This window comes from Grammomys surdaster, unplaced genomic scaffold, assembly GCF_004785775.1.
Source record: "Grammomys surdaster isolate TR1022 unplaced genomic scaffold, NIH_TR_1.0 125849, whole genome shotgun sequence".
Classification (NCBI taxonomy): Eukaryota; Metazoa; Chordata; class Mammalia; order Rodentia; family Muridae; genus Grammomys; species Grammomys surdaster.
In genome coordinates, this window is record NW_021620675.1 from 1,737,785 (window position 1) to 1,756,064 (window position 18,280).

An 18,280-nucleotide genomic window follows, 5' to 3' on the forward strand; every position below is an offset into this window, starting at 1 on the left:
TCTACCTGCCTCTGCCTCCAGAGTGTGGGACTAAAGGTGTGCACCACCTTGTCCGGCTCTATTTTTATTTTTATTTATTAATTTATTTATTTATTTATTTATTTATTTATTTGGTTTTTTTTCGGGACAGGGTTTCTCTGTGTAGTCCTGGCTGTCCTGGAACTCACTCTGTAGACCAGGCTGGCCTCGAACTCAGAAATCCGCCTGCCTCTGCCTCCCAAGTGCTGGGATTAAAGGCATGCGCCACCACCGCCCGGCTCTATTTTTATTTTTAATTGACAGATAATAATTGCACATATTCATAGATACAGTGTGACTTTTCAATGCATTCATATAGTAGTTAATGAATACATAAGTGTAGTTGCTTTTGTGATGCCTCAGACTTCATTTCTTTTGCATTTGGAACATTGAAAATCCTTTCCAAGAGGCTGGAAAGGTGGCTCAGCAGTTATGAGCACTTGTTGCTTTATCATGAGAACCAAGTTTGGGTTGCAGAAACTATATTGGGAATCTCACAAACACCAGCAACTCAGCTCCAAGGGATCCATTGCCCTGTTCTGGCCTCTAGGCACCAGCACACACGCAAGCATGGACATTCACAGGTGCAGATATACAAACAGTAAAAATGAATCTTTAAAAAAAGAATAGAGAAACTTTTGTTAGCTGTTTTGAAATATAGTTAATTGTTGTTGAGCATAGTTACCTTACTGTGCTGTAGAACGGAGATGATTCCTCCCCTCTAGCTGCACTGCTATGCCTGTTAACAATCAACAGATATTTACAGAACACCTCCTGTGCCAGGTACTATCTAGACACTGGGGGTATGGCATGGTGGGCGATACAGAACATCTACTGTCCGGGCACTATCTAGACACGGGGGTATGGCATGGTGAGCGATACAGAACACCTCCTGTGCCAGGTACTATCTAGACACTGGGGGTATGGCATGGTGGGCGATACAGAACATCTACTGTCCGGGTACTATCTAGACACGGGGGTATGGCATGGTGGGCGATATAGAACATCTACTGTCCGGGTACTATCTAGACACGGGGGTATGGTGGGCGAACAAAGCGGGCAGAGCATTTTTCTGACAGACAACTTAACTCTAGTGAGGTAAGACAAACAACAGAAAAAGTGAATAAATAGTTTATTAAATCTGTTACAAGGTGGTATATGCTATAAAGCAGAGAGGGGGCTACAGAGTGTTAGGGAGGTTTGGACTATCAGACCAATGGGAAGGAGACTGAGAAGTAACATTGGAGTAAGAAGGCAAGTCAGAAGTGTTCATAACAGCCAGAAAAATGGCCAGCTGCCTAAGGTGCTTGCCACCACATCTGACAACCTGAGTTCTGTCCTTTGGGACCCACATGTAAGAGGAGAAAACTAACCCCTGTGGGAAGTTAAAAGCCAAAAGAACAGAAAAACACTTAAGTTCCTGAGCTAGAGTACGCCTGGTGAGTTAAAGGAACAGTGTGGAGCATCTGTGTCTGGAACAGGTAAGATGGCCTTCATTAGCAGAGTTCAGAGGTTATGATGGGGTAGAGGGCGATACATCAGAAGGGAATACATCAAGGGTCCACTTTATTTAAAAAAAAAAAAAAACAAAAGATTTGTTGTTTATGTATGTGAGCATGTTTTAGTGTGTACATGTGCCTGTGCATGAATGTGCCCGTGGAGGTCACAGGACAGTATCAGATCTGTCAGAGCTAAAATGTTAGAAGACTGTGAGCATCTGACGTGGGTGCTGGGATCTGAACTCAGGTCCTTAGGAAGAGCAACAGGCACTCTTAACCACTGCTGAGCCATCTCTCCCAGTCATCCCTCATCAAAGGTCTTAATAGGAACTTGAAGGACTTTGAATTTTGCTTTTTGTTTTGTTGTTGCTTTTGTTTTTGTTGTTGTTTTAAACAGCTCCTCATGTGACCTAGGCTGACCTCAAACTTATCTTGTAGCTGGGCATGACTTTGAATTTCTGATCCTCTTACATCCAAGTCCTGAGTGCTAAGATTGCAGTCATATACCACTGTGTCCAATTTATGTGGTGTTGAGGATCGAACCCTGGGCCTTGTGAATTCTAGGCAAGCCTCTACGAATTGAGCCATATTCTTAGCTTAGGACTTTTATACTTAGAGCCATTGAGTAGAGGAGGATCGTCTGATTTATGATTTTGCGTGTGTGCTGGTTACTCATGTTTGCATGTGTGCATGTGATTTATTGAACCAAGGACTGAATATATGCTGATGTTTTTTAAGACAGAGTCTTGTGTAGTCCTTTCTAACCTTAAAGATCTTAAACCTATCTTGTGTGGCTGTGATAGGATGTAGGATATTGTGCATGCTACACAAGCATTCTACACATTGAGCTGTAGGTGCTGGAGAGGTGGCTCAGCGGTTAAGAGGACTGGTTGCTCTTGCAGAGGACATGGCTTCGTTTCCCAACACTCATGATAACTCACAACCATCAATGATAACTTCAGTTCCAGAGGATCCAAACCTCTTCTGACTCTTGTAAGAACCAGCATACATGTGACACAGATATATACATGCAGGTAAAATACTCACGCACATAGAATAAATCTAACAAACTGAGCTGAATCACTTGTCCCTGATTTAAATATGTTAAAGGTTATTCTGGCTGGGCAGTGGTGGCACATGCCTTTAATCCCAGCACTTGGGAGGCAGAGGCAGGCGGATTTCTGAGGATTTCTGAGTTCGAGGCCAGCCTGGTCTACAGAGTGAGTTCCAGGATAGCCAGGGCTATGCAGAGAAACTCTGTCTCGAAAAACCAAAAAAAAAAAAAAAAAAAAAAAAAAAGGTTATTCTGGTTGCTGCAGAAACAAGGACACTATTTAGATGAGTAGTGTAATCTGTATACAGTGTTAGTGGCTTGGATTAACCTTGTGTTTTCCAGGTAGATCTAATCAGATCTTTATAGTAATTAATATTGTGTTGTTATATAGTCCAGGCAGGCCTCAAACTTACAGCAATCTTCCTGTCTCAGCTTTCTGAATACAGAATTTGGGTCATTACACCTGGCCAACAAGATTTACTTACTAGTTTTATTGGTATATATTCATTATAAGGAGTGATAAATTTCATAAAAACCTTTCCATACAAAGATATCACATAGTTTTGGATGGATTTTTGGATGAATTCAATGTGGGGCAAGAAGAGTAGTCCAAAATGTCTTTGAGTTTTGTCTCAGTGACTACAAAGAATTAGTGGTTACTGGTGAAGATTGCAAATGGAACAGGTTTTGAATGGTATATTAGAAATTTAGTTTTGAATATGTTAAATTTTGGGGTGTCTGCTTTTAAGATACCTTAAGATACAATTCATGGCTGTAAAATTCACCATTTGAAGTTGTTTTAGTGTATTTACAGTAATGTTGAAGTCACCATATTACCTGGGAAGTTGAGACATGAGGACTGTGAATTTGGCTACATACCAAGAACAAAAAGCATGCTTCATATATTCTAGACATAATAATTAAGTTTCATACTTGTGCAGGGACTGGTTATGAAGTATATGGTGGAGTACTCACACTGAGATCTATTCTGAAGCGTGAGGGAAAGGACTTCATGTTTTTGAAACATTGCCAAGAAACGGAAAAATATTATCTGTGTCTCCATGAACCTAACACACTGAAATTTAAAAAAAAAAAAAAAGTGATACATTCAAAGAGAAGACTGGGAGAGATGGCTCAGCAGTGGTTAAGAGTGCCTGTTGCTCTTCCTAAGGACCTGAGTTCAGATCCCAGCACCCACATCAGATGCTTACAGTCTTCTAACATTTTAGCTCTGACAGATCTGATACTGTCCTGTGACCTCCACGGGCACATTCATGCACAGGCACATGTACACACTAAAACATGCTCACATACATAAACAACAAACCTTTTTTTTTTTTTTTTAATAAAGCGGACCCTTAACGTATTCCCTTTGCCCTCTACTCCATCATAACCTCTGAACTCTGCTAATGAAGGCCATCTTACCTGTTCCAGACACAGATGCTCCACACTGTTCCTTTAACTCACCAGGCGTACTCTAGCTCAGGAACTTAAGTGTTTTTCTGTTCTTTTGGCTTTTAACTTGTTTTAATTATATTTATTTCTAAGGGTGCCATGGAATGTTCCTTGTTTCTGGTATCTTTATTTCTGCAGCACCAGAATAATCTTTTAAAAACTTAATTCAGGAGCAAGTGATATAGCTCAGTTTGTTAGATTTATTTTATTCTCTGTGTGAGGGTTTTTTCCCCCTGCATGTATATGTGTGCCACTTGTGTGCCTGGTGCTTACAGAAGTCAGAGGAGGTTGTTGGATCCTGGAAATGGAGTTACTATTGATGGCTGTGAGCTACCATGTGAATGCTGGCCACCAAACCCATGTAACACTAACGTTATGACTAAGCTCTGCAACAGATTCTACTCAGTGACTCCACTGGAGATCTGCCTGCCTCTGCCTCCCTAGAACCAGCATCAAAGGTGCGCACCACCATGTCTGGTATACTGATTTATGTTTGGTGATGTGGCTTCCTGCCATTTGCAAATTAATATCCAAATTACTTTTCCTCTGAGGCTTTTTTTTTTTTAAAGATTTATTTATTTATTATATATGAATACACTGTAGCTGTCTTCAGACACACCAGAAGAGGGCATCAGATCTCATTACAGATGGTTGTGAGCCACCATGTGGTTGCTGGGATTTGAACTCAGGACCTCTGGAAGTGCAGTTACTGCTCTTAACCACTGAGCAATCTCTCCAGCCCTCTGAGGCTTTTGTTAACCGAGTGATTGTTATTTAACAGTAGCATTGCTAAAAGTTCCGCAGGGAGGTTTGCAATTACTGTAAAAATTTGACTGTGGGGCTAGAACCTCAGTGGTTAGGAGCATGGCTGCTCTTCCAGAGGACCCAAGTTTGCTTCTCAGCATCTACATGGTGGCTCACAGCCATCTGTAATCTCCAGTTCCAGGAAATCTAGAGCACTTACCTGGTCTATACAGGCACTACACGCACCTGGTACCCGTGAACCCCCACAAGCACACACATTAAAAAAAAAAGTCTTAAAAACAACAACAAAAAATGTTTAATGGTGGTAGCTAAGTGTGTGTGAGATTTAATTTGTAGAAGGGCCTCAAAGATTCTAGTAAAAAAAAACCCAAGAATTATATATATATCAAAGCAAAACCCCAGCTAGACTGACTCTTGTCATCTAGTGTCAGAAAAGAACAATAGGTGGTGTTTTGTGGTGTTACAGATTACAGTACCCCCACAGAGTTTAGTTAGAGAACAAGCAAAACACATCTTTTACAGAAAGAGGTAGAAACTAGCTACTCCCCTTAGAAAGGCAGCTATTTCTTTGTGCTTTGAAACATTAAGGCTTTCAGGATAAGATAAAGATTTTTTAAACTGCTTCACTTTTCTAAGACAGGCTCTCTCTGTGTAGGCCAGGGTGACCTTGTATTTAGATTCTTCAACCTCAACCTCCACTAGGATTATAGCTGTCCATCTCACTGGGTTGAGAAGTAGAGGCTTTTGTTTTGTTTGAAACAGAGTCTCTCTGTACTAGCTTGAAACTCAGAAGTGTCATCTGCTTCTGCCTCCCGTGTGCTGGGATTAAAGAGACACCACCAAGGCTAGTGACGGAGTTAGGTGGTTTTTAATGAAATAAACTAAATGATAAGCACTGGCTTTAAACTTTATTGCTAGCTTGATTCTGATCTGTCTCCCCCTAATCTTTATTTCTCCTGTTTTACTCCAGTGACTTAGTTCACTTTCTAGTTTGTTGGTACTCATTAGATAAAAATTACTCTTTGGTAAAAGTTGCACTGCCGAGGCATAGTGGTACAGGCCTTTAATCCCAGCATTCAGAGTTCCAGCACTGCCAAGGCCACACAGAGAAACTGTCTCAGAAACCAAAGGCAGACAGACAGACAGACAGACAAACAAGCAAAAGGTTACAGTGTTCCATGGGGGGTGGGGGAATTTTTTTTTTTTTGTCATTGTTTTCTTCTGAGACAAGTTCTCATGTAGCCCAGACTGAACTGGTGATTCTCCTGCTTCCACCTCCCAAGATGTAGGCAGTGCCACTATGCACAATGTAATCTACCATGTATTGTTTGTTTGTTTGTTTGTTTGTTTGTTTGAGACAAGGTCTCACTGTAGCTTCTTCTGGCCTGGAAATCACTGTGTAGACCAGACTGACTTTGAACTCAGAGATCCATTGCTTTTGCCTCTAGAGAACTGTGCTACCATGCCTGGCATAATTTACTCTGCCTTCACTACTTTAGTGCTGGGATTACAGATGTGCTCAACTAAATTCTGTGTGTGCATGTCCATATGTGTGGGTGCACTGGGTTGCCTTCATCCAGAGAGCATCGCTGGTGATCCCGGGATACTGACAACCTTTTTTTTAGTTTATTTTGATTTATTAATTTGAGTTCTTTGCCTCTGTGTATATATGTGCAGTGTGTGCATGTGGTGCCCGCAGAGGTCAGAAGATGACATCAGAACCTCTTGAATTGGAGTTGTGAACCACTGTGTATGTGCTGACAGTCTAACCCAAGTCCTCTGCAAGAGAAACAAATCCCCATAATTGCATACTCCCCTCACCCCACCCCTACCCCCACCCCTTTGTAAAAGACAGGATCTCACTGGCCTGCTGCTTGGCCAGTAGGCAGAGTTACCTTGATGGCCAGCCCTAATCAGCTGCCTTCCACACGGCTTTTACCAACTGAGCTAGTTCCCAAGTGTAGTTTTTGTGTTTTTCTTTTTTTAATGTGTAAAATCTTAAGTTTGTCAATTTATTTTACCAAAGGCTATAAAATGCTGTCATTGGCTTAATTATTACTGTTTTACAAACTGTTAGAATTAGAAGCACGGTATCTCAGAGTAAAGAATAAATCTTCAAAGTATTTAAGTTGAGCTGTTTGAAACTTGGCCTTGACATCTTTGCTTTCCGTATTGGAAATGTCACCTTTGTAGTTCCCAAGTGTGCTGTCCTTTTCTTTTTTTTTTTTTTTTTTGGTTTGGTTTTTCAAGACAGGGTTTCTCTGTGTAGCCCTGGCTGTCCTGGAACTCACTCTGTAGACTAGGCTAGGTGCTGTCCTTTTCTGCATTGGACTCTAGTGTCTTAGTGTCTTCAGCTTCATTCATCCCTTCTGAGTAAATAGTTCTTCCAGAACCATTTGTTTAGTCAGCAAGTTTCTAAACTTTTAAGTGGAGGCAGAGAAATTCATGGTCATTTCTGGCTTCATAACAAGTTTGAACAAGCCAAGCTATGCTACATGAGCCTGTCTCCAAAAAGAAAAAAGAAAAAGAAGAGTGAACTTTTAATTTTCTCTTGGCTAACTTAGGAAAGATTGCCCTAATCCAATGTAAAGTAAATTCAGGGGGCTTTTCTGTTACTCCTTTTATCTCCTAAATAAATGACACAGAGACCTGGTATATGTATTTAAAGCTTCAGGCACTAAGCTGGTTCTGAGCTGTTCTACCTATGGCTGCCTGGCCTGCTTCCCAGCCATGTGTCCCCCTACCAGCCATCTTGGCTTGCCCTGGCCACCATCATTGGTATTCTCATGGAAGCTCCCCTGGCGATATCAGGGTGAATCATTTTCTTTGGTCCTTACCAGAAGACCCTTTCTTGGGATTAGAAGTCACACTTTATTCTTTCCTGCCCAGTTATTGGTTGATCAACACTTTATTAACCAATTAGGTGATGGAAAACAGTTTTTATACAACATTGAGACAGGAGATGCTTGGCAAGGCCAACATCCTGACTGGTACCAGATCTCTTGGCACAGTAATCAGCATCTGAATACAGTGCACAAAACCATTCCCCAACAGTCATGACTCTTTTTCTTTCTCTTCCTTTCTCTTTCACCTTAGGTTCATATTCTGTGAGTTATGAGGCTGGTACTGGGATTAAACCCAGGGCATTGTAATGCTGGGCAAAGAAAGGCTCTATCACTGAGAGAGACAGGCCCAGAACTCTTGCTGTGTTAGTTGGGAAGGTAACTACAATAAAGAAAAGTGAGTTAGGAGAGTTTGCTATGCTGGATGGCAAAGAGGGTAGGGTTTGTGGTGAAAGTGACATTAGGGATAGTTGACATTAGAATAATTAAGAGACTTTTGTGGTAACAGAGGCAGGTAGATTTCTGAGTTTGAGGCCAGCTTGGGAGAGTTGGTAAGGCCCTATATTTAACAAAACAAGAACAAACAAACAAACAAAAAAACAAGAAAGTAATGAAGCTTGGTGTGCATACCTATAATCCAGCATCAAGGGAGCCAAAGCAAGAAGATTAGAGCCAGCCTAAGCTACGTACTGAGTTACAGGGCAGCGTGAGCTAGGCAGTGAGTTAGTGGGAAAGATATAAAGCTGCTTCTGTTTTATATCACCAACATTATTGTATTTTATGAAGCCAGGTGTACCCCCATCTACAGAGCACAGCACTTAGGAATGGAGGTAGGAAGATCAGGAGTTGAAGGCTCTACTTGATTACATAGTTTAAGATCAGCCTGGGCTACGTAGACCTTGTCTCAAATAAAAGGAAAGTACTGTGTTCTGATTTTTAAAAGAGCACTGCAAACTGCAGTATCTGAAACTGATATTAGTTCTAAAAATAAGAGTGAGTTCAAGGCCAGCCTGAACTTCATAGTGACACAAATAAAATGAAGGAAATGTTAGAAGGCTCTTATGTAATCTGACCAAGAAAGTTGGAATTAAAACAGAGGGAGAAATCGTCTAGAAGTATTTAGGAAGTAGAATGTGACAAGCTTGACAAGGTGGATGTTGTGGGTGGAGGGAGAGAAAATCTAGAAGATAGGTTTTCTGCATCTTTGGCATGGAATTTGGGAAGAACAGATCAAGAGAGCAGATGTGACACTAGATGGGGTTGGAGGTCTGTCCCGTGTCTGACAAGAGTTGTGTAGCAGTTAGCTGCATGCATAGTATTCGAGCACACTGCTAGCTCAGACTTTTAGCAGTCATGTACTAGTGCTGAAGTTGCAATTTTACATGTTTTGAGTCGCATAATCTTGACAACAGATAGAAACTATTATTGCTAACTTTTCATATTCATGAAGAGACCAAGAGCAATGTTCAGAAGGGTCACACAGCTGAACAAGAGAGGCTGTCTGGTCTTCAATTTAAGAGACATAGACTATCTGGTTTTTTAGTAGTTTTTTTTTTTAAGGTTTATTTTTCCAAAAGATTTATTATTTAATTTTATGTTTATGAATGTTTTGCCTGCATGTATATCTGTGCACTGCGTGTATGCCTAGTACCCACAGAGGTCAGAACAGAGCATCAGATCTCCTGGAACTGGAGTTACAATTAGGAGCTGCCATATGGTGCTGAGGATTGAAACCCAGTCCTCTGCAAGAATAAGTGCTCTTAATCACTGAGCCATCTCTTCTGCCCTGATTTACTTATTTATTTATTTATTTATTTATTTATTTTTATTTTTTTGGTTTTTCAAGACTGAGTTTCTCTGTGTAGCCCTGGCTATCCTGGAACTCACTCTGTAGACCAGGCTGGCATCGAACTCAGAAATCCGCCTGTCTCTGCCTCCCAAGTGCTGGGACTAAAGGCATGCGCCACCACTGCCTGGCTTATTTTTTTTCCTAAGAATATGTGTATGTGTTCATGCCCATGGTCCAGAAAATGGTGTCAGAACCTCTGCATCTGAAGTTAACAGGCAGCGGGTGCTGGAAACCACTCTTGAGACTTCTATAAGAGCAACAGGTGCGCTTAACCCCTGAGCCATTTATTGAACCCCAGTTAATGAATTTTAGAGTATTTCTTTGGGGAAAGGAAAATAAATCATCTTTCATGAAGGCATAGACAATCAAATACAGTGCTGAGCACAGTCAAGAAGATTATATTTTGAATTAAACATTCTGAGAAGCTTTTGATTTCAGCATTCTGAAGTCAGAGGCAGGAGAGCTCTGTGAGTTCCAGGACAGCTAGGGCTATCTAAGGAGACTCTGTCTCAAAGACAAAGAAAAAGGTAGTCTCTAAAACATAGTGAGACTCTTAGATTCTTGTGATATGTATAAGCTTTAAGAATGCAGATACCAAGTTAAAAGAGGTGGCTCTGGTTAAAAGCACTGGCTACTCTTCCAGAGGACCTGGGTTCAATTTCTGTACCCACGTAGGGGTACACAGCTATCTGACTGCAGTTCCATCACTCTCTAGGCCTCTGAGGGCACCAGGCACATATATGGTATTCAGACATACATGTAGGCAAAACACCATACACATAAAGTTAGCAAATCTTATTTAAAAAAAAAAAAAAAAACAACCCAGTGCAGTTACCACAGTATTTGTAAGAGAATCTATACATACATACATACATACATACATTCTAAATTGGAAATGTTTTACAGATTATTTAGTTTATATCAGCCATACTATGTATATTATGTTTCTCTTCACTGGTGTCATACTAATAGTTCTCACTGAAGATGAAAAAAGGGAGAAGTGTAGCCCAGCACCCGGAAACAAAAGCAGGCAGCTATCTGCTAATTTAAGACTAGCCTAGTCTATGAGGTGAGTTCTAGGCCAGCCAGTGGTATGTTGTACATCCTGCCTTAAATAAAAAAAGAAAAAAAAAAGAGGAAGAGGAGGAAAGAAAGATAAAATGTGGTTTTTCCCTCACAAGTGGAAGGTGGTGGGCAGTCATTCAACAAATTCAGATTGACAGCCTTGGTTTGTGTTTAGCACTGTGAGAAGTAGAGGGGCAGAAAATTATTGTGCTTCCAAATAATTTAGACCTTAGCTACAGAAACAATAGTACGTAGATGGGAGCACTCGCTCGCCGCATTAGCTGGAAGAGAGAACGAGTACTTACCGTGTGGTTTTCCCAGGGCGAGTGAGCGAGCGAGCGAGGCTCATCCATTGTTGAGGCCATGCTGACCCTTGCGATTTTCCTAAATGCAAGTGACTCGACTGCATAAGATAGAGGTGTGTGTGTGTGTGTGTGTGTGTGTGTGTGTGTGCGTATATGTGTGCGTGTGTGTGTCAAGACAGGGTTTTCACCATGTAGTTTTAACTGTAGACCTTGCTCTGTAAATCACGCTGGCATCAGACTCATCAAGATCTACCTGCCTCTGCCTCCTGAGTGCTAGAATTCAAAGCATGTAGGATTATACCCAGCTAGAAGTAAACATATTTAGGGGAGGGTGTTGAGGAATGGGGGAAGAAGGGGAAAGGGGAGTTTTAAGCCAAAAAAGGGTGTATATAAATGATTTTTAATTCAGAGCTTTTGACAGGGGATTTTGAGGTGTGGAAAATAAAGAAAATTAAGATTTAAGGCTGTCATACTTTTTAAGGTTTTTGTTTGTATTTAGCATTTGAACCATTTAAAAAAAATTTTTTTTTGAGGGCCAGAGAGGTAGCTCAGTGGTTAAGATCCCTGACTGCTCTTAACCATAAAGGTCAGGAGTTCAATTTCCAGCAACCGCGTGGTGGCTCACAACCATCAGTGATGGGATCTTATGCCCTCTTCTGGTGTGTCTGAAAACAGCTATAGTGTACTCATATACCTGAAATAAATAAATAGTAAATAAATCTTTTTTAAAAAATTTGCAGCACTTGAGAGGCAGAGGCAGGTGGATTTCTGAGTTTGAGGCCAGCCTGGTCTACAGAGTGAGTTCCAGGATAGCCAGGGCTATACAGAGAAGCCCTGTCTCAAAAAACAAAACAAGAACAAAAAAAAAAATGGTCATTGGATAATGGTTACAGTCATATTTTGGATTTAGTGTGTCAACTCGGCACATGTTTAGATTCTACTTTTCTTTTGGTTGTTAGAACTAATTTATGAGCTACACCTCTGCTGCACGGCAGATGTTCTTGAGTGGACTTGGTGGGCTGGTGTCTGTTTCTCTTCTTTATATGTGTGTCTACCTGTGTGGGGAACACATCTGATGTTTTACTCTATTACTCTCACTCTTCCCTTGAGATATCTCTCACTGAAACTGGGGCTTGTTTTTCCTACAAGCCGTTTTTTCTTGCAAGCTCCTGGGATCCACATGTCTGTGCCCTCAGGCATCCCTAACCATCTCAGCTTTTATGTGGATACTGTGACCTCAAACTCAGCTCCTTATGCTTGTGCAGCCAGCACATTACCTACTAGGTCATCTCTAGTACCTAGACTGCCACTTCATGTGTGTGTGTGTGTGTGTGTGTGTGTGTGTGTGACAGGTGTGTGTGTGGAGGTCAAAGAATGACTTGGTGTCTTTTTCTTTCCACTATGTCAGTCAGGGCAAGTTAACTCAGGTGCTCAGACTTGGCAGCCAGAGCCTTTACCAAGTGAACCATCTTGATGGCCCCTTTGAATTTTAGGTTGAATATGGTTCCCCTTTTCAATATATAAAAGTTAACTTACTAAGGACTTAGTTTCTATAACCGTTACATAAGTAACACTAGACTTGAAAGTATCTGAAATTGTTTGTTAATTATAAGATCCATGATAGCCGGGCAGTGGTGGGGCACGCCTTTAATCCCAGCACTTGGGAGGCAGAGGCAGGAGGATTTCTGAGTTCGAGGCCAGCCTGGTCTACAGAGTGAGTTCCAGGACAGCCAGAGCTACACAGAGAAACCCTGTCTCGAAAAACCAAAAAATAAATAAAAATATAAAATAAAATTAAATTAAAAAGTAAAATGTCTTGTTAAAATATGAGAGTATATAATGTAATTGATAGTATTTTATTCATCAGTAAACAGTTAAATATTTTGATTCTTGGAACACCAACAACTTAGGAAGAATTGTACTTTCTAGTTGTTCTGTCTCTTTGTCTTTGTAAAGATACTTGTTTTTCCATTTCTTTATTAGTATTTCTGTATGGCCCCAGATTTCTTTCTGTTTAATTACCTTTGTCCTTGGCCTCTTTAAAACATTCATTCATTCATTTGGTTTTTCTGTGACAAGATTTTTCTTTGTAGCTGTGGCTGTTCTCAAGGTCACTCTGTAGAACAGGGCTACCTCGAACTCAGAGATGCCCCACAAGTGATGGGATCAAAGGTGTGTGCAACCACTGCCAGGCCAAAGTGTTGTTGTTATTGTTGTTGTTTTTAATGTATATAGTATTTTGCCTGTATTTTTGTCTCTATGCCCTGTTTGTGTTCACAAAAGCCAGAAGAGAACATTGGATCTCTTGGGACTGTTGTGAGCTGTTATGTGCCAGGAATTTAATTTGGGTCCTGTAAAAGAACAGCTGATGCTTTAAACCAAGGAGCCATCTTTCCAGCACTCACTTAATTTTTTTTAAAAGATTTTGTTTGTCTATCTACTGTGTGTAAGTGCCTAAATATGTGTGTACCATACACTTTCTTCACGTGCCTTCAGAGAGGCAGTAAGATGGGGCCTTTTATGTTGATATCTGACAACATCCAGTTTGTGGGGCTTAAAGTTCTTGATGGGGTAAGACAGGGTGAAAACCAAATCAAATATAGCACATTGGGAAGTTATTCTTGACGTTTGAAACTTAAACTCATGCTTGTAATCCAAGCATTTAAAGTTCAAACTTCAAAAATACTTTAAGAATATTACAAAAAAAAGTACATAGTTTTGCTTATGTGCCCCAGGATAACTTCAGACTTGGTATGTGTTACTAGAATGACCCTCAAGTCTAATCTTCTTGCCTTTGTTCACTCCCCAGGCTGGGAATGTGTTTTATTTGATGGTTGTTGGTGGTGCTGCCTCTGCTGCTGCTGCTACTGGTCTGTCTTTGTTTTGTTTTAAACTGTTGAGTTGTTCACTGTTTTGGGCTTCCACTGAGGGTGTCAGAATCCCTCTAGGTAATGGGATGGGGATGTTCTAAGAGAAGATAATTCTCATTTGATGGTTTCTACTTTGTCTACTTTGTCTGTAAAGTAGCATGTATGCTTATGTCCCAAGAGTGAGAGAGCTGTGTGTTGTAGAGTCATGTATTGTGGTGTATTGTGAAATGCTTCTTAGAACAAGTGAGAGAAGGCACTGCTAAAGGAGGAGTTGTTAACATCAAGGCTTGAAGGAGACGGAGTTCAAAGGACTTTAGTCCCCTTCTATATTTTTTCTTTAGTAGAATCTAACAGCAGAATTAGGTAACCCAAAATATGGTAGCACATACCTGTAAAGTCAGTGCCTGGGAGGAGGTAGAATCAGGAGGATCAGGAATTTGAGCCCACCTTGGCCTTCTCAAGACCCTGCCTCAGAAACAGAACAGAACTCCCGAGGTAGAGGCAGACAGCTCCTTAGAATTTGAAGGCAGCCTGGTCTATATAACAAATCCCAGGCCCTTCATAGTGTGAGACCTCATGTTCAAGGCACTGTGACCAAGGAAATTCTTTTAAAAGAAAACATTTAAGGCTTTGGTCCATTATTGTCATGGCAGGGAATATGGTGATAAGCCGGAGTGATGGTGAAGTAGCCAAGAGTTATATCCTGATCCAGAGAGAAAGAGAAAGAGAGAGAGAAACGGGTGGATGGGTCACAGAGTATACACTTTTGAAGAACTTTTTTGAGACCTCAAAGCCCACCTACAGTGGCATACTTCCTCCTACAAGGCCACACCTTCTAATCCTTCTAATCCTATCAAAGAGATCCACTCCCTGGTGACTAATTCAAGTATATGACCCTATGAGGACCATTCTTATTCAAGCTGGCACACCTTGTCTCAACAAACAAAACAAAACCAACAAAAAACAGACAAGTGCTAGAGAGATGGTACCCATGTTGATGCATATACATACATGCATGCCAACCACACATAAAATAAAAATAATAAATGTAATTTTAAAAAACAGAAAAGAAAGGTACAGGGAAAGCATTCATCTAGACTAATCCAAATCTACGATTTTGTACTAGAAAGCTAAATTAGGTAGAGAAGGAAAAGAAAATGAGGGTTTTGGTAAGAGTAATTTAAATAATGTGTCAATACTGTGGAATTAATAGAAATAAATGAGTTCTAAAAGACAGAGGAGTTGGAGAAAATGGACTGCTGTCTGGTGCAGCTGTAGAGTGGTATAGTGGGAGTGAGAGAGTGCAGTCCGAGAGGGGATGTATGAGCAGATCTTAGAAGTTAATGACCGTGAAGTTGAAGAGTCTGAGTAACTACAGAACATGGACCATCCGTGTGAATATTAGAATTACCTGGCATTTTAACAGTGAACCTTAGGTGGATTAAGCCTTTGAAAAGCTTAACCTTCAAGTAAACCTGGAATCAAATTATCCCCAGAACATTCAAATATTTCAAATAGCTTTATCCAGTAAATGGGGAGAGTTAGATGTTTTGTGAGTAGTGTCTGGATTGGTTGATCTAAGGATCTGTGTGTGGAATACTATTAAACATTATTTACAGTTATTTTCAGATTAGAGGGCAGTGTTGTACTTTGTCTCCTAACCTTGGTATTTTTGCAACAAGTTGAGTTCATTCAACTCTGTATGTATGTATGTATGTATGTATGTATGTATGTATGTGTCTATCTATGTATCTATCTTCTATCTATCTATCTATCTATCTATCTATCTATCTATCTATCTATCTATCTATCTATCTATTCATCCATTGGTCTCCATAAATATTTGGGGAAACAATTTTGTTTTGCTTTAATTTCCATTTTTAAAATTTTTTTTAATTTTTTTTAAAGATTTATTTATTTTATTTATGAGTACACTGTAGCTGTCTTCAGACACACCAGAAGAGGGCATCGAATCTCATTACGGATGGTTGTGAGCCACCATGTGGTTGCTGGGATTTGAACTCAGGACCTCTGGAAGAGCAGTCAGTGCTCTTAACCGCTGAGCCATCTCTCCAGCCCTAAAATTTTTTTTAACACTCCAGATTTTATCCCCCTCCCGGTCCACCCTCTGACTGTTCCCCATCCCATATCTCCTCCCCACCCCCTGCCTCCATGAGGACGTCACCACCCCCCACCACCACCCACCCCACCAGACCTCTCCATTCTCTTGAGGGTTAGGTGCATCTTCTCTGACTGAACTCAGATTTGGCAGTCCTCTGCTATATATGTCTTGAGGGCCTCATATCAGCTGGTGTATGCTGCCTGGTTGGTGGTCCAGTGTATGAGAGATCTCTGGGGTCCCAGTTAATTGAGACTGCTGGTCCTCCTACAGGGTCACCCTCCTCAGCTTCTTCCAGCTTTTCCCTAATTCAACCACAGGGGTCACCAGCTTCTGTCCATTGGTTGGGTGTAAATATCTGCATCTGACTCAGCTGCTTGTTGGGTCTTTAGGAGGGCAGTCATGATAGGTTGCTTTTTATGAGCAATCCATAGCCTCAGTAATAGTGTCAGGCCTTAGAGCCTCCCCTTGAGCTGGATCTCAATTTGGGCCTGTCACTGGACCTCCTTTTCCTCAGGCTCTTCTCCATTTTTGCTCCTGTAGTTCTTTCAGACAGGAACAATTATGGGTCAGAGTTTTGACTGTATTTTTTGGCTGATATCCACTTATTAGTGAGTACATACCATGCATGTTCTTTTGGGTCTGAGTTACCTCACTCAGGATGATATTTTCTAGTTCCATCCATTTACCTGCAAAACTCGTTCTTAATAGCTGAGTAGTAGTCCATTGTGTAAATGGACCACATTTTCTGTATCCATTCTTCTGTCGTGAGAAATCTGGGTTGTTGCCAGCTTCTGGCTATCACAAACAAGGCCGCTATGAACATAGTGGAACATGTGCCCCTGTGGCCTGGTGGGGCATCTTTTGAGTATATTCCCAAGAGTGGTATAGATGAGTCTTCAGGTAGATTTATTTCCAATTTTCTGAGGAACCTCCAGATTGATTTCCAGAGTGGTTGAACAAGTTTATAGTCCCACCAGCATTGGAGGAGTGTTCCTCTTTCTCCACATCCTCACCAACAGGTGCTGTCACCTGAGGTTTTGATCTTAGCCGTTCTGATTGCTGTAAGGTGGAATCTCACAGTCATTTTGATTTGCATTTGATCACTAAGGACTTTGAACTTTTTTTTTTAGTGGTTCTCAGCCATTCAAGATTCCTCTGTTGTAAAAAAAAGAAAAAGAAAAAAAAAAAGAAACAAAAATGCTAGGCAGTGGTGGCGCACTCCTTTAATCCCAGCACTTGGGAGGCAGAGGCAGGTGGATTTCTGAGTTCAAGGCCAGCCTGGTCTACAGAGTGAGTTCCAGGACAGCCAGGGCTACACAGAGAAACCCTGTCTCGAAAAACCAAAAAAAAAAAAAAGATTCCTCTGTTGTGAATTCTCTGTTTAGTTCTATGCCCCATTTTTTGATTGGGTTATTTGGTTTTTTGGTGGTTAGCTTCTTGTTTTAATTTCTTTAATGGATTTTTTTTCCCTTCAGTACCAAGTATCTACAGAATGAAGTGGTCTACTGAAGCAGTACCTTGAACAAAAATTTGACCTCAACTAGTTAAGGGGTTTTTAGTACATTTAATAAATTAATCCATTAGTTGATTATTTATTACTCCATCCATGTAATTAGCCCAAGTAAAAGCAGTTAACTGGGGCTGGAGAGATACTCGGGTTGGAAGCACTGGCCGCTTTTAAGTCCTTTTTTGGCCTCTGTGAGCACTACATATATGTTATATACATACAAGCAGGCAAGACATCCATAAGCATAAAATAATAACGTGTAATTTTTAAAAAGTTAGCTGTTTGAAAACAATATATTTGGGAAAAGTTAATGACTTTTTTTTTTATCTCTTCTCTCCAGCTACATATCCTCACCGTTTGAATCTCTTTTATCTTGCCAATGATGTCATACAGAATTGTAAAAGGAAAAATGCAATCATATTCCGTGAGTCATTTGCTGATGTGCTTCCTGAAGCGGCTGCTCTAGTGAAGTAAGTAAATCCTTATTGTACTTGGGGATTTAATTTTTTTTTTAATTTTTATTTTCTTGTTTTTGTACTTATTGACAAGAACATATATAATTGTGCATATTTCAAGACCCAAGTGAAATACTGTGTTAATGATCAAGTGTAATGGTGTTTGTTTTTAATTTCAGCACCTGGGGAGCCAGGGAAGGCAGAGCTCTTAAATTTCAAAAAAAGCAAAAACCGGAGTGGGGATAGGAAGTGGTCGATCATTCTTTTTTTTTTTTTTTTTTTTTTTTTTTTGGTTTTTCGAGACAGAGTTTCTCTGTGTAGTTCTGGCTGTCCTGGAGCTCACTCTGTAGACCAGGCTGGCCTCGAACTCAGAAATCCGCCTGTCTCTGCCTCCCAAGTGCTGGGATTAAAGGCGTGCGCCACCACTGCCCGGCCGTGGTCGATCATTCTTATCTCTCTGTGGATTCATTCAT

General features: G+C 40.7%; 1 protein-coding gene across 4 annotated transcripts in view; it reads left to right on the forward strand.

Moving 5' to 3' along the window:
- Nucleotides 1–18,280, forward strand: part of Rprd2 (regulation of nuclear pre-mRNA domain containing 2) — a 53,881-nt gene that overhangs the window by 8,747 nt on the left and 26,854 nt on the right. For all 4 annotated transcript variants that reach the window (XM_028789631.1, XM_028789633.1, XM_028789634.1 and 1 more), the window contains exon 2: nt 17,693–17,822. In XM_028789631.1, coding sequence (XP_028645464.1) covers nt 17,693–17,822 — 130 coding nt within the window. The remainder of the gene's footprint in view (nt 1–17,692; nt 17,823–18,280) is intronic.